Consider the following 17,348-nt stretch of genomic DNA (forward strand, 5'->3'; position numbering starts at 1 on the left):
CATTTATTTTGTGCGTACATAAGCCCTCTATGCCTACATCTCATTCCCCGATGCAGAGTTAAACCGTGCCAAAGCGTCGTGTTAGAGACAAACCAGAAGTGGCCATTAATCCTTTCGCTGATGAGTTCGCGCCAGCTCTGTGCTGCTCGCTTGCCCCCTGACAGTTTTTCTGTCGCACACCGAGCCGCACCTGCCGCGCTAATTTGTCGTCGCGGCTGTGCCCGTGTAGCTGTTTACTGGGGTTATCAGAAACCTTACCGCGAACGGAAGGGTTGTACTTCACAATTTTTTTCGGGTGTGGTTCAGTTTAAAATATGGAACAACACATAATCACACATCATATCGTTTACAACAATAGCATGGTATCTGCGGCTTGTTTTTCATCCATCAAATGACGAGTCTATTCTCACTGTGTCTTTCTATTTGAGGCTTTTCAACAATGACTGGAAGTGACTTCCTCGTATTTGCAAAGGGCAAGAGCGCACGTACAATAGTTGTAGCGGGGAAACAAACGGGAAAGACGAGAGTGAATCAGAATTTTTAATATTTTGAGACGAATGATGATTTGTAACTGACCATAAAAAAGTTTCAAATCCAACACTGTTAGAAGCCTCTATAATATCGATTTTAAATCGTTCTCCTGAAAGAAGACCACCTGGATACCGTACGTTGTGAGTTTTGGGGTGGCCCTTGCTTGCCTCCTTGGCAAGGGATTTTGCTCTTCAAATGGCGACCTCTTTGTTTCGTTCTTTCAGTTGTGATTATATCATGAACTTCGCAACAATAAATAGAACTGCTGATAAGGAATACCGCAGTAGGCAGTTCAGTTAAAGAGGAGGGGACATCTGCAAAAGGGTGGCGATGGATGCTACACAGTCAGATATAGGTACAAGGAGAGTAACTCCTAAGGAACTTTAGGTAGGAGAGGAAATACTTGAATTCGCTCAACCAAAGAAGCAACCACAGAAATGTTCAGGTAAAGAGAGAATTACAGCTATAAAAATTATTTACGAATGAAATAACTATGAAATACAAGACAGCCCATGGAAGCTAAGGCAAAGTGGCTGAAGGAAGCATGATGACAAAGTCAAGAAATTAATAACAAGGCTGTTTATATTAAGAGTTCACTGGGAATTCCACTGTTAAAGACACAATAGAGTGCGGATAGGTGGGAAGGGTACATTGAAGCCCTCTATGATGAGGAGGATGTGTCTGATGACTTGACAAAACAAGAAACTGGAATAGATAAGCAAGACATACACTTATGGGATCTGTCGCCCTATAAAAAGCGGTTGACGATGTAGAATAGTACAAGGAGGTCGAAATTCTGATAAAAATAGGAGTAAGCTAAAGGGGAAGACGGTTGACACTGAAAGATAAAGAAAGGAATTCTAGGATTAACTAGGGTGTAAGACAGTAATGCAGTCTTTAGCCTCTACCGTTCAGACTCTCAGTCGAAAAAGCAATGACAAAAAGAAAGATTCAAGAGTGCGATAAAAATTCAGAGTGAAAGGATATCAACGATACGATTCACCGGTATTGCATTCCTACTTCAGTGAAACTGAAGAAATATTACAGGATCAGTCGAATAGAATGAGCAACCTAAGGGGTATAGAATATGAATTGAGAGTAAACTGGAAAAGGGAAAAGTAAGGAGGAGCAGCAGAAATGAGAATAGCGATAAACTCGACATAAAAATTGGTGGTCACGATGTAGAAAAACTTAACGAATTCTGCTAGCTTGGATGCAAAATAGCCCATGGCGCACGGAGCAAGAAGGACATAAAAAGCAGACTAGCACAGGCAAAATTAGGGATTCCTGGCCAAGAAAAATCTACTATTAAGAAACATGAGACTCAATTCGCGGAAGAAATCTCTGAGAATGTACTTGTGCAGAGCATATTTTGGTGGTGTTTCAGGGACAGTAGAAAAATAGGAACAGAAGACAATGGAAGCGTTTGAGATGTGGTGCTAAAAATTTCGGAAATCGGGTGATCAAGAATGAGGAGATTCTCCACATAACCGGCAAAGAGAGGAACATAATCAAAACGCTGACAAGTAGAAGACACAGGATGATAGGGCTTGTGTTAAAACATCAGGGAATAACCTTCATGATACTGGAGGGAAGAGGGTACTGTAGAGCATAATTAGTGTAGCGGAAGACAGAGATTGGAGCACACCCAGAAAATGATTGAGGACTTTGGGTAATCTGATCAAAAATACAACAACTAGATGTCACGATAAGCGAATATTCAAGTATGAAAGGATGCGAGGAGTGTTGTGTTGCCACTGGAGAAGCAGTGTCAATAGAGTTGGTCGTGATTACGAAGTGCAAAGGCGAAGGAACAACCACAGCTAAACCGAGACCAGGCAGAACCCACGTACTGGTCGAGCATTGCGGAGGGTGGCAGTAACAAAACGAATGAAATCAGAGGAAGGAATTGTGAAACCCGAAGTGCTAGCAGCATTCCAGCTAGCACTGGACTGTGCGTAGGTTTGCTTTTGGTTGTTTAGCTGTTCTATTTTGCCCGTACCTGTTTTACGTATTTGGTTTGTGGATATCAACATGCCCAATTTCAGCAATCGAGTGTTCAAGAAAAGATAGAACTTCTTCCGGCAAGAAACTTTGTGACTGCAAAGAAAAATTTGAAAACTATGGAAGTGACAGTAATGATGTGAATGAAATAATTAACACTTCCTTGCTCTCCAATACTTTCAAACATAACGTATTATGGAAAGAAAGAGGATTGGAATTGAAAATAACTTCATACACGCAAATTACTTCCACACATAACAACAAAGGATGCAAGCCCTCTTCATGAAAAACACGACCACATCATCACACCACCACCTCCGAATTTTACTGTTGGCACTACACACACTGGCAGATGACATTCACCGGTCATTCGCCATACCAACACCGTGCTATCGGATCGCCACATTGTGTACCGTGATTCGTCACTCCACACAACGTTTTTCCACTGTTCAATCGTCCAATGTTTACGCTCCTTACACCAAGCGATGCGTTGTTTGGAATTTATCGGCATGATGTGTGGCTTATGAGCACCCGCTCGACCATGAAATCCAAGTTTTCTCACCTCCCGCCTAACTGTCATAGTACTTGCAGTGAATCCTGATGCAGTTTGAAATTCTTGTGTGACGGTTTGGATAGACGTCTGCCTATTGCACATTACAACCCCTCTTCGACTGTCGGCGGCGTCTGTCAGTCAACAGACGAGGTCGGCCTGTACGCTTTTATGCTGCACGTCTTCCTTCACGTTTGCACGTTACTATCACATCGGAAACAGTGGACCTAGGAATATTTAGGAGTGTGGAAATCTTGCGTACAAACGTATGACACAAGTGATACACGATCACATGACCACGTTCCAAGTCTGTGATTTCCTCGGAGTGCCCCATTCTGCTCTTTCACGATGTCTAATGACTACTGAGGTCGCTGATATGGAGGACCTGGCAGTAAGTGGCAGCACAATGCCCCTAATATGTAAAACCTATGTTTCTGGGGGTGCCAAGATACTTTCGATCACGTGGTGTACTTTAGTTAGATAGGACCATGCTCCACCCACACCTCCCTCGTCTATTTGTTGTTAAATAGTTGTTTTCTTGTTTTGTAGACAGTCTGATGATGATCCACAAGGACGAAACATGTAACTGAAATTAAATAACTTTATAATCCAGATTGTTTTCCAATTTGATTTTTTTGCTTTTATTATTGCTTTATAACACCACAAACAAAAACTTTAACTGTCGAATTGCCTCCTTGCCTTGTACATTTTTACCTTTCATTAAGTCTTTGCTCCATAGTAGAAGTTTTATGTCTTCAGCACCACGTTTCCCCGTTACGGGAATTTGTATCATTGATGTTTTGGGCCAGCCGAAGTGGCCGAGCGGTTCTGGGCGCTTCAATCTGGAACCGCGCGACCGCTACGGTCGCAGGTTCGAATCTTGCCTCGGGCATGGATGTGTGTGATGTCCTTAGGTTAGTTATGTTTGAGTAGTTCTACGTTCTACGGGACTGATGACCACAGAAGTTAAGTCCCATAGTGCTCAGAGCCATTTGAACCATTTTTTTGATATTCTGGAATTTCATCTGACCCAGCAATTGCCAGCTTATGGAATTCCTTTTGTGTTGTTTTGGTGCTCACAGCGTTCACGGATGTGGCATTCAATTCTGAAGTGACTTCCGCAGCTGTCGTCCTTTTGCATTTCGTCACAATCCTCTTTGAAGACCACAGTCACACAACACACATTTTCATCCGCGTTGTTATTAGCCAGTGATGTTTTACTGCTTTCCCTGTATGCAGCATAAATCTTTGACACGGTGTCTCTTCAAACTGCAAACACTTGCGCTCTTTTGATTATAGAGACACCCATCATACAAGATCCAGCAGTTTGTCCATATAAGTATTCATTTAGGTCCGACATAGTGCCGTCACTCCTACACAGAACACCGTTCTGAACACGATTGACACTTTCAATATATCGAGGATGTTGCAGAGGTGCCGTTCGGTGGCAAATACAACAGTGCAACCTGCAGGCCTGGCTAGCATAGACATTTATAATCAAGCGTACTTTCCACACGATGTTTCCGTATTTTCGTCAGACCCCTGAATTTCCAGTTACAGGTTTAAGAGGATAGTACACTCCTGGAAATGGAAAAAAGAACACATTGACACCGGTGTGTCAGACCCACCATACTTGCTCCAGACACTGCGAGAGGGCTGTACAAGCAATGATCACACGCACGGCACAGCGGACACACCAGGAACCGCGGTGTTGGCCGTGGAATGGCGCTAGCTGCGCAGCATTTGTGCACCGCCGCCGTCAGTGTCAGCCAGTTTGCCGTGGCATACGGAGCTCCATCGCAGTCTTTAACACTGGTAGCATGCCGCGACAGCGTGGACGTGAACCGTATGTGCAGTTGACGGACTTTGAGCGAGGGCGTATAGTGGGCATGCGGGAGGCCGGGTGGACGTACCGCCGAATTGCTCAACACGTGGGGTGTGAGGTCTCCACAGTACATCGATGTTGTCGCCAGTGGTCGGCAGAAGGTGCACGTGCCCGTCGACCTGGGACCGGACCGCAGCGACGCACGGATGCACGCCAAGACCGTAGGATCCTACGCAGTGCCGTAGGGGACCGCACCGCCACTTCCCAGCAAATTAGGGACACTGTTGCTCCTGGGGTATCGGCGAGGACCATTCGCAACCGTCTCCATGAAGCTGGGCTACGGTCCCGCACACCGTTAGGCCGTCTTCCGCTCACGCCCAAACATCGTGCAGCCCGCCTCCAGTGGTGTCGCGACAGGCGTGAATGGAGAGACGAATGGAGACGTGTCGTCTTCAGCGATGAGAGTCGCTTCTGCCTTGGTGCCAATGATGGTCGTATGCGTGTTTGGCGCCGTGCAGGTGAGCGCCACAATCAGGACTGCATACGACCGAGGCACACAGGGCCAACACCCGGCATCATGGTGTGGGGAGCGATCTCCTACACTGGCCGTACACCACTGGTGATCGTCGAGGGGACACTGAATAGTGCACGGTACATCCAAACCGTCATCGAACCCATCGTTCTACCATTCCTAGACCGGCAAGGGAACTTGCTGTTCCAACAGGACAATGCACGTCCGCATGTATCCCGTGCCACCCAACGTGCTCTAGAAGGTGTAAGTCAACTACCCTGGCCAGCAAGATCTCCGGATCTGTCCCCCATTGAGCATGTTTGGGACTGGATGAAGCGTCGTCTCACGCGGTCTGCACGTCCAGCACGAACGCTGGTCCAACTTAGGCGCCAGGTGGAAATGGCATGGCAAGCCGTTCCACAGGACTACATCCAGAATCTCTACGAGCGTCTCCATGGGAGAATAGCAGCCTGCATTGCTGCGAAAGGTGGATATACACTTTACTAGTGCCGACATTGTGCATGCTCTGTTGCCTGTGTCTATGTGCCTGTGGTTCTGTCAGTGTGATCATGTGATGTATCTGACCCCAGGAATGTGTCAATAAAGTTTCCCCTTCCTGGGACAATGAATTCACGGTGTTCTTATTTCAATTTCCAGGAGTGTATTAATCTTGTAGATGGCTACCTTGCTGGCAGATGGAGCCGAGCACGAACGTGAAGAGCTCGGGGTAGGTGACGTGCGTGAGCTCGCCCTCGATGCCGCGCCTGGCCGCCAGGCGGAGCTGCACGCCGAACAGCAGCAGCGTGAGCACGCACAGCAGCACGCAGCACGCCCACACGGCCGTGCTGAACGGCAGCGTGAAGATGTTCGCCACGCTCGCCAGCGTCGGCTGCCGGAACACCACGGCCGTCCTGCGGGCACGCCGCACATCCCTCAGCACAGTGCGTGTCGCGTGCCACAAAATGGCTGGTGTTACCCAGAGCGCTTTGTACGTCTTATAGAGTCGATAAACTCCTTAACATTCCTTTTGCCTCCGCTGAATAACAATAATTGGTGGCGTTTGTTTCAGTGACCACAGTCATGGACGTGCCACTGAGTCGTATAAATATGATAGAGTGTAAGTCTTACTAAGGAAATAAATACTGTGCTCATCATTTAAGTATCAGGGGTTGCTCTTGAATATTTCTCGGATGTTCAGCCCTGTTGCGTCGTCCAGCATGCGCGATGTTTAGGCAATCTGACTTCTTGCCATCTTCATTTGCTCCTGGGGTCCAAGAATTACTAAAGGTGGCAAGAAGTCGGCTCGCCGAGATATTGTGGCGGTTGGACGACGCCACCCAGCTGAATACCTGAGCCCTAAAATCACACATCAGATGTTTCTGTTATATGTGTTGTCACCTGAGATAAAATTAAGGTGAAATTTAACAATGCATAAGGATTTAAGCACTAAACTACACTTCTCTTATAATGGTGACCATGACAGGAAGACTTTACTATATTACATGAAGTGGTGTTCCTGTATAGCTTGTTGCCAAGACTTCATTATATAGCCGTTAGGTAATATCACTGTTGAACTTAATAATTTACATCACAGTAAAAATACTTACGCTTACAGCATGTTATGATTCACAGTTAGGGTGGGGTAAATGCAACATTTGGTGGTGTTTCATACAACCATAGTACATACAGGTACAATTACGAAGGCCATATCTCTAATGGGAAGAACACGCTAAGGCTTGGAAATTGGAAGTCTGTCCTCAAAAATGATGATAGCTAAATCTGAAGTTGAGGATAGTAAAGTGAATAAATAGGTATTATTCTTATAGCGCTAAAATGGTAGATAAAGATGATGGAATGGAAGATAAAGTCGATTAGAAAGAAATGAAGGAAAAGGAGGAATTGTAATAATAAACAGACGTACATGAAATAAACATATATGAGGAATGTGACAGAATAAATGAGATGAGATACCAGTGAGAAGACAGTAGTCGAATCATAAAAAGAGAGTCTATTGAGCAGTTAGGATATGCTGAGAAGTGTCGCATGAGAGGCAGCGGTTATGCATAGGCAAATACAAATAGAGAGTAGAGGATCCCTTATCTGTCGCAGGAAACGTAAGTAGAAAGTGAGTACAGAACTTAAAAGAGGTTGGAAAAATTCGACGTATCATGTGAAGTGAAAAAAAATTCCCACCAACGATTGACTAATTTTTATTCAAACGTTTAGTTTACTGTCTGTTGAAACTGTTTCATATTGTACTAAATAATATGAAACAGAGTATCTACGTAGCTATGTCCTGAGATCTAATGCAAAATTTGAACGGATAAGAATCCGATATCTCTGCTTAAAGAGAACTTTCGAAAGTTAAAAGTGAACATTTTACGAATGGTAACAAGTAGTATCACATTTACATATCAGGCATTAGTACTATTAACGATGAATTCAGCGTATCTAAGTTTCGTAGTAACGCTGAGTAAATATAACACTATAAGTGTATGCCGACGGGAGACAGTAATAGAAATAAAAACTAAACATATATTCAGAAGTTATCTCAGGCCAAAATTAGACACAGGAAAAACAGGGGCTATCAATGGGCAACCAAAATCAGTAACAGGTAGCGACGGAAATAGTCAAAAATGCTATGCTTAAACTGAGAGATTGTAGAGGAAAATGATATCCTACAACTACTAAATGGAGGCGACAGATTTCAGAGACATGAGTTATTAATCAGTCGATATTGTTTCTTACTTATGACGTAGCTATATAATATATTAATTTCATTGTGGAATTCATTCATGCACTGGTTTATACTTAATTTGACAGCACCCTCGCTGACAGAATTTGAAGTCACATTGAACTTAATAAGGAATATATTTATTATATTTAAAGTATGAATAAGTTCATATAATAAAATGCAGATTGTTTTCTTTGAGCCAAAACATCAGCTGAAAGATGTATGAAACATATTCGTTTCTAATGTATTAAGACTTCACAATATTAAAACATCTATAAGTATCTAGCTACCCATCCACATGGAGCACGACGTACTTGAGATAGAAAGCTTCTGCGGCGAAGTCCACGTACGGCATTCTGTCACGCCTCATGAAGAGCGACGAGGCGGCTATCTGGATTTCCTCGCGCTGCATCATGCCTATCACACCGTCGAACGTCCCGTTAGTCTGCCAGCCGTAACTGTCTGTGTAGTACACCTCCATTCTGGAAAATATCACGAGGTAATAAAATTTATCAGTAATAATAGCTGTGGATGATTTTTTAGCACCGTATTTTTTCATATTTCATTACGGAAACTTTTGCATCAGTATATAATTTCTAAAATAGCAGTGTTTTCAAACTACCGGATAAACATTTCATTATACTTCCATTAAATTTTAGTTACAACGTGTACTGCAAGCAATTTGTATGAAAATGGCCTCTACAGGTATATATGTCCCCTGTTTCTTATTTTCGACTACCTTCGTACATTACAAATATCATCTCAGAGACTTAAAAGTTTCGTGATGTCAAATACCCTTTGGCTTTACGTTATTCTCACTTTGTTTAGAAGTATCCAATGGTGAAACTGTTTACTGTTATTAAATTACTTTAAGTAGCGTGTGAAGGATAGTGTACCTCAGGTGTTGCAGAAGTGGGTCAGTTTATTGAATGGTGTCCTGTGTAAGCGGAATCGCTCACTTAACAGAGTTATATACTGTTGCATGAATGTGAGATTGCACTGCTTTTTGTTTCTGGTCTCAACAGTGGGCCTGGTTTGGCGCACACCAGCACACTGCGAGTATTGCGCAGAAGTGAGCTTGAGGGTTAACTGTTGCCTGGTCCCGCGTAAACAAGCCACACCAGACACGTGCATTTACTGAGTAGTATCGTTCATGTTTTACGTGTAGGGCCTTCTGTGTGGTAGAGGCGCACGATAAAATAATTTATTATTATCACGAAAGACGTTTTGTGGATGCTGTAAAATACACTCAGGTGACAAAAGTCATGAGGTACCTCATAATATCTTGTCGGACGTCCTTTTTTCCCTACACTGTACAGAAACTCTACATGTCATAGACTCAACAAGTCATTTTAAGTCCAGTGCAGAAATATTGACCCACGCTGCCCCTACAGCGGTCCATAATTACGAAAGTGTTCCCGATGCAGGATTTTGTGTGCGAAGTGACTTGTCGATCATGGCAGATAAAATTAGATGGAATTCATGTCGGGGTATCTGGGTAGCCAAATCATTCACTCCATGGTCAGCTGACAATGCCTACTGTCATCCATAGAAATCCAGTGTACATTGGTGATGAGGTGGAGCTCGGCAGCTGTCACATAATTGTGAAACTTCATTGTACGTGACCACCATCTGTTTAGTTTTACGCTCACTGCTATGGGTTTCAATCAGTAGACCATTATCAAGCCGAAGCCTAAGGACAGACAAAATCTTTGAACTGCACAGGTCACAATATGTTGACAAAATAAAAGTTATGGAGTTAAATAACATAGAAATTACTGACAAGGCGTAACCAGCTGGTTGCTACAATATTTGAAGTTAACAGTTTTAGTGTAGGAAGAAATACATAGCTTCTGTTACAATTAATGATCTCCAAAAGACGAAGATATGTAGAAGACGCACTCAAGCCAATCATAAATTTTAAATTGAAGAAAATTGTGACGAACTACTAGTAAAACAAAATTTTTAACGGAAAAGATCAAAGACAAATTCCCATGAACATTGGACAGAAATCGTTAGGGGGTGTCTGCAGCTGTAACATTGATAACTACATTTGCATGTGAGATCTTTGGAGTACTTTGGGCTATATCGTTTTAACAATGATGTAAACATCGAAGAGACTTAACGAAAACCGTGTTTAACAAACGGTGTCAATAAAGCATAATCTTAAAAACGCATACAATGAAGTGACATGTGTAGTGAAGGAAAGCTTTACAAAACAAGAAATGTCTAATTAATAAAAAGTGAACAAGAAACAATCGAAATAACCACTATTAAGGTTAAGTGTCATGCATGAGTTAATATGTAGGAACTAGCGATTTATAATCATAACAACCAAACGAGCATGTAAACAGCTGTAGTGACAAGCTGGTTACGCGTTGTCGGTAATTTCTACGTTATTTAATGTAATAATTTTTATTTTGTCAGCGTAATGTGACCTGTGCACTTTAAAAATTTTGTCTGTGCGCTAGGCTTCGTCCTGATAATGGTCTACTGATCGAGACCGGTAGCTTTGAGCATGAAAATAAGATGAAATATCGATAATTATCTACAAGAAAGTTTCAAGAAAACCTATCGTTGAATGGCTGCAGATATCTCCGAGTAGCCGAACATAACAATTTCAAGTCAATTATCTTTTCAGTTGGACCATAGGACCCAGTCCATTCCATGTAAACACCGCCCAAATCATTATGGAGAAAATTTTGGAGGTTTGCGGTAAGGTCTCATGGGACCAAGATGCTGAGATCATCGGTCCCTAAGCTTACGCACTACTTAATCTAACTTGGACTAACTTACACGCTAAGCACATCACACACTCCCATGCCCCAGGGAGGACTCGAGCCTCGGACGGGTGGAGCCGCGTGCACCTCGACAAAGCTCCTAAGACCGCGCGGCTACCCCGCGTGGCCCACTACGGAGCCACCACCCGCTTGCACAGTGCCTTTTTCACAGCTTGGATACATAGTTTTGTGGGTCGGCGACGTACTCGAACCCTACCGTCAGCTCTTACCAACTGAAATATGGACTCATCCGATGATGCCACGGTTTCCTCCTCACCTAGAGTCCAACCGCTATCGTCACGAGCCCCGCAGAAGATCTGCAGGCGATGTCGTGCTGTTAGCAAATATATTCGTATCAGTCTTCTGCTGCCACAGCCCATTTACCTCAAATTTCTTCGCTGTTCTGCTAGATACGTTTGCCATACGTCTCACATTGAATTCTGCGGTTATTTCAGGTAGTTTTGCTTGTCCATTAACACTGACAACTTATGCAAACGCCGCTGCGATAGATCGTTAAGTGAAGGGCGTCGGCTATTGCGTTGTTCATAGTGAGATGTAATGCCTGTAATTTGGTGCATTCGGTACACTAATAATGCTGTGGATGTTACGATTTCCAAATGACCATTCCGAGTTCAAAGTCTGTTAATTCCCATCTTTCGACCATAATCATGTTGAAAATCTTTTAAGATGAATCACCTGAATGCAAATGACACATCCGCCAGTGCACCGCCCTTTAATACCTTGTGTACGCGATACAGTCACAATCTGCATATGTGCATATCGCTAGCCCACGAACGTTATCACTTCAGTGTAAATCTAGCTTTTGTTCCACATTAGTTTGCGTTGTGGGTTCACCTGCGACCATCAGAGATCTTTCCTGAACATGGTATCAAAGGATCCTACCAGTAAAGTGTGTGAGGCCACTCCCTATGTAGCGTGTCCGGGAAGAAGAGAATGAAGATGATAATAAGCGGGACGATAGTAGGACAGGAGCTTACAGTCTTACAAACTATGTCAGCTAGAGGCTTGGCTGTTAATGACTGGACGTAAGGCCGTGAGCACAAACTTGCATTTGAAGAGACTGAAAAGACCTGTGGGACTTCCTCCATGCAGTACGTACCCTTCTTGTAACATGCTGCCGCAGAATTGTAAATAAATGGCAATCTTCTGTGTATTTATTATTCTCTGGTTCCCGCTGAAGATGTACGTCTAAACACTCGAAACGCAAAGCGAAGAAAATTAAAGCTCAGGAAATTGATCAATGAGAGGATTTGTTCTGTGTCTTCAGTCTAACATCCAGAAAATTCAGGATTGGCCAATATGTATGAGTGAAAAGTTTTTCTTAGAAATTTGTATATTTATATTTTCCTCTTAAATTATTAAATGTGGGGAAGTTTTAAAACTCTAGACACATCCGAAGGACTGAAGAAAATCAAATCATCATATAGCCATAGTAATGTGAGTTTTCTGAATATAAACTAAATCATATGAGTTAATTTGTGGATGGTTTACTCAAAAATCCCGCGGTCAACCCCGATTGTAACGCTTGTCCTGCGGAACAAAGACATTGAAATGACATATATGTCACCTATCAGAGTCTGAATAAATTGCCTCAAGTCAGAGTACAAATAGAATTACTTATTTTGGAGTAGATGAAGACGTGTAACATCAAATTAAATGTACAGGGCGGAGAGGGAATGTCGATAGGCTAAAGGAGGTGGTCGTTTCAGGGGCGGCTGAAAATCGTAATTAAAAAAAAAACAGCATTTTTGCAGGTTAGGGTTCAAAATGGGACCCTTCAGTAAAGCTGGAGTTATTCCACACGTTAGTCTCCTGCACTACATTGCGGATGTCGAGTTTTAAACGTGTTCGAAAGAAACAGTGATATTTTAGGCTGAATAAGGAAGAAGAGGAAGAGACCGAGGTGGACACAAGTTATAAGAAAGATGAGGTATGTTCTCTGAAATTTCGGACAAACTGCTGGATTTCAGCAACCTGAGGCACATTACTTCGGCGCAGAGTCTTCCGGCCACATACAGTTGTATACTTGCCAAAAGACACTGAGCTCGCCTGTTCAAAACCACGCCGGCGCACGTATTGCGTATTGAGGTGTCACTGCGCAAATGTTGCTGGAGGGCATGCGAGTCCAGTACAGGTGTGTTAGTTTCTGTGAGTGCCTTCCGTGATGAAATCCTGCTTTGTTGATATCATTTCGATCATTTCAACAGAGCAAAACCGCAGCCCAGTGCCGGCTACACGGAGTACGAAGTTTTTCGGTGACAGGATTCTATACATTATTTAACTGGAAACCGCAGTCCCGATTTATACTGGTTGTAGGCAGTCCTATTTCCACTGATTCATTGATATCAGTGGTCCAAATGTTTGAAATATGTTCCATAATTTTTGTCTCATTGCATTTCATCGAATGACTGGTGTAAATGTTGTGTACTGCGATAGCGGATTTGCTGTGCATTATTTGCCAAGTGTTTACTTTCACACATACGGTATCTTACAAACACCTGCGATGAGCAGCTCTAAGTTCAATTTCACAGACCCCATAAGTGCGCAGATTTTTTATGGATGTCGAAAGATCACTTGAACACTACGTTTTCTTACTCAGGCTATTTTCGCGGAAACATTTCCAATATATGACTGGTAGCCCGTCGAATTGAAGGCCTCATTCTATTCCTTACTGTGCCTTTTTTACGTCTGTATCTGCTGAGCTGAATATCCGTTTTCCAGGAACAAAATTTGGAGCTGTTCCAATTCCACTTCTCGGTTATAGGCATGTACAAGGCATGGTCGAACGCCCATTGTGGCGTAGTTCACCACAATACGGAGACAGACGCAAGTTATAAGACAGAGGTTGGGGGCCTATCGATATCTGCCCTGTAGAAGAGCTAAAGCACAGGAGTCTAAGGGAGATTCACGAGTGTCTCTCTGCAGGCAGGCAGGCGCAGAAACTAGTCACATGGCCTCTTTTCCACGCGCCCTGTTGGCTGTTAAAGGAACACTGTGTTAGGCTATGGACTCTTGGGCCAGAGATCCACGACACGACAACTACCAGAAAGAAGTGCCAGTCATTACAGCGGTGCCAGTGGTACTGGTTCTTAGTTGGCAGTCTAGTGAGAAGTGTTGGCCTATGTGGTTGGATTCCAAAATCGGCACAGTCATATCAGTTGGTGCAGTGATATACACTTGTGTGCAAACCCTAAGGACGAAAGCTATTTTCACATGATGTGACACTGCCATGTAACATAGCTCAGCGTCTGATAGGCCATCAGTGAGAGACCACCTCGTGTTCCTGCTGCAAATAAGGCGAGTACACCATTTGTTGTATATTTTTACGAGGTTCCAACAAGAGCGTCTTATTTATTTAGAGATACTCGTATAGTTACTAGAGTATTTTTGTAATTTCTTTGGTGTTCGAGTGCTTACTAGGCACAAGGTTTTATTTTAATAACAGTGTAGCGTACTGTACCACCATTGCTATCGACCCTTATACCAACCCTTGTAGTGTACAGGCTTTTGTTTGTTTTGGTTAATGTAGCTCATTTTCGTTTAGACTGTTAGTGAGAGAGCACTTCGAATTCCTGCTGGTAATAAGCCGAATACACCATTCGTTTGTTGCATATGTTACGAGCTTCAAACAAGAGCGACTGCAGTAATGGAGAGGGACTGTGATTGCCATGTACAGATGCGAGCTGAGTTGGCGACCCTTCGCTCACAGCTCCAGGCTGCATTGGCTTCCTTCACACATTTTCCGGCTGCTGCCTAAGGCCTTCACTGGGGGGGGGGGGGGGAGGCGTCTGACGCAGGGATGGGAGAGACATTGAGCATGTCCCACATGCCCCCATTTGGTCCACTGCTGTGGCTGCCGCAGGTACTGTCTGCAGTGAGGGTGACACCTCACTTGTGGTCGAGTGGGAGATCATTCCGAAGTCTGGCGGGCAGTGAAAAACCTTCCGAAGGGCCAATCGTAGGGCGTTATCTGTGACTGACGATGTCTCTGGGCTGGATGCAGTCGTCCACCCTGTTCCAGAGGAAGCTTCTAGGCCCACAACGTCTGTGCATTCACAGAGAGTGGGTTTACTGGTAGTTGGTAGCTCCAATGTTAGGCACGTAATGGGGCCCCTTAGGAACATGGCAACCAAGGAGGGGAAGGAAGCCAGTGTGCACTCCGAATGCGTACCAGGGGGAGTCATTCCAGAGGTGGAAAGGCTGCTTCCGGGTGCCTAGGGGCAATGGTAAAGACTGCCAGTCTTGCTTGCGAGATTAAGGCGGAGCTCACCAACTGCAGCATCGTCGGTAGAACCAACTGCGGTCCTTTGGTGCAGAGGCGAATGGAGGGTCTAAATCAGAGGCTCAGACGGTTCTGTGACCGTGTAGGCTGCAGAGTCCTTGACTTGTGCATTCGGGTGGTGGGTTTCCGAGTTCTGCTTAATAGATCAGGAGTCCATTACACACAGGAAGCGACTACACGAATAGGGGGGCTGTGTTTAAGGGACTGGGCGATTTTTTAGGTTAGAGGGCCTCAGGGAACCACACAAAGGGCGCCTGTCTAAAACGGGGCAAGTAAAACACAGTAAGATGGTTGTAGAAACGATCGGTATTGTAGTTGTACATTATCGTAGCTGGGATGGGAAAGAACCGGAGCTCCAAGACCTAATAGAAAGCGCTGAAGCTCAAATAGTTATAGGTACAGAAAGCTGGCTAGAGCTGGAAATAAGTTCTGCAGAAATTTTTTCACACGATCTAAAGTGTTCAGGTAGAATAGATTAAATACAATTGGTGGTGGAGTATTTATAGCTGTCAGAAGTAGTTTGCCTCGTAGTGAGATTGAAGTACATAGTTCTTGTGAAACAGTATGGGTAGAGGTTATATTTGACAATCGCACTAAACTATTGATTGGGTCGTTTTACTGACCCCCGACTCAGAAGACATAGTTTCTGAACAGTTCAAAGAAAACTTGAGTCTCATTTCAAATAGGTAACCCACTCATACAATTATAGTCGGTGGTGACTTTAATCTACTTTCGATATGCTGGAAAAATTATACGTTTGAAATCGGCGGCAGGCATAAAACGTCATCCAAAATTGTGCTGAACGCTTTCTCAGAAAATTATTTTGAACAACTAGATCATAAGACCACTCGAAGCTTAAATGGTTGCCAATGCATACTTGACCTCTTAGTAACAAATAGTGAGTATCGTGCAGAATACAGGGATTACCGACCACAAGGCAGTAGCTGCTAGGCTGAATGCCGTAATTCCTACAACCATCAAAGAGAAACGCAAAGTACGAGAATATCTATTTAACCGTTTTAAGAGACAGTCTGCAGTTCTACCGATCTGATCATGTAGCGTAGAAAAGTTGTGGAATGATTTCAAAGGGAAACAATCGAGAGCAATTGAAAGATATATACGTCATAAATTAGTAAGTGATGGTACTGATCCCCCATGGTACACAAAACGGGTCAGATCGCTGTTGCAGAAGCAGCGAAAAATGCGTGCCAAATTTAAAAGAATGCAAAACGCCAGAAACTGGCAAAATTTTGCAGAAGTTCGAAACATCGCGCGTTCTTTAATGCAAGATGCTTTCAATAGTTTCCACAACGAAACTCTGTCTCGAAATCTTGCAGAAAACCCAAAGAGATTCTGGTCATACATAAAGCACACCAGCTGCAAGACTCAATCAATACCTTCACTGCGCGATAACAACGGTGCCACTAATGCAGAGTTATTAAACACGGTTTTCCGAAACTCCTTCACCAGAGAAGACGAAGTAAATAATCCTGAATTCCAATCAAGAACAACTGCCAAAATGAATAACATAGAAGTAGATATCCTCTGTGTAACAAAGCAGCTTAAATCACTTAATAAAAGCAAGGCCTCCGGTCCACATTGTATACCAGTCAGTTTCCTCTCAGAGTATGCTGATAAAATACCTCCTATTTAGCAATTATATACAACCACTCGCTCACAGAAAGATCCCTGCCGCGCGGGATTAGCCGAGCGGTCTCAGGCGCTGTACTCATGGACTGTGCGGCTGGTCCCGGCGGAGGTTCGAGTCCTCCCTCGGGAATGGGTGTGTGTGTGTGTGTGTGTGTGTGTGTGTGTGTGTGTGTGTGTGTGTGTGTGTGTTTGTCCTTAGGATAATTTAGGAAAAGTAGTGTGTAAGCTTAGGGACTGATGACCTTAGGAGTTAAGTCCCATAAGATTTCACACACATTTGAAGATTTGGAAGATCCGTACCTAAAGACTGGAAAATTGCTCAAGTCAAACCAATACCCAAAATGGGAAGTAAGAGTAATCCACTTAATTACAGGACTATATCACTAACATCGATTTGCAGCGGGGTTTTGGAACATATACCGTATTCGAACATTATGAAGTACCTCGAAGAAAACGATTT

At 43.7% G+C, this 17,348-nt stretch overlaps 1 protein-coding gene across 1 annotated transcript in view; it reads right to left on the reverse strand.

Annotated features, from left to right (window-relative positions):
• The window catches only part of LOC124779068 (ionotropic receptor 75a-like), a 134,388-nt gene that overhangs the window by 79,216 nt on the left and 37,824 nt on the right, over positions 1–17,348 (reverse strand). Inside the window, exons 4-5 of the mRNA XM_047253685.1 lie at positions 8,470–8,637; positions 6,106–6,332 (exon numbers count right to left, since the gene is read on the reverse strand). Of these exons, the coding sequence (XP_047109641.1) occupies positions 6,106–6,332; positions 8,470–8,637 (395 nt within the window). The remainder of the gene's footprint in view (positions 1–6,105; positions 6,333–8,469; positions 8,638–17,348) is intronic.

The sequence above is a fragment of the Schistocerca piceifrons genome, chromosome 1 (genome assembly GCF_021461385.2).
Source record: "Schistocerca piceifrons isolate TAMUIC-IGC-003096 chromosome 1, iqSchPice1.1, whole genome shotgun sequence".
Lineage (NCBI taxonomy): Eukaryota > Metazoa > Arthropoda > Insecta > Orthoptera > Acrididae > Schistocerca > Schistocerca piceifrons.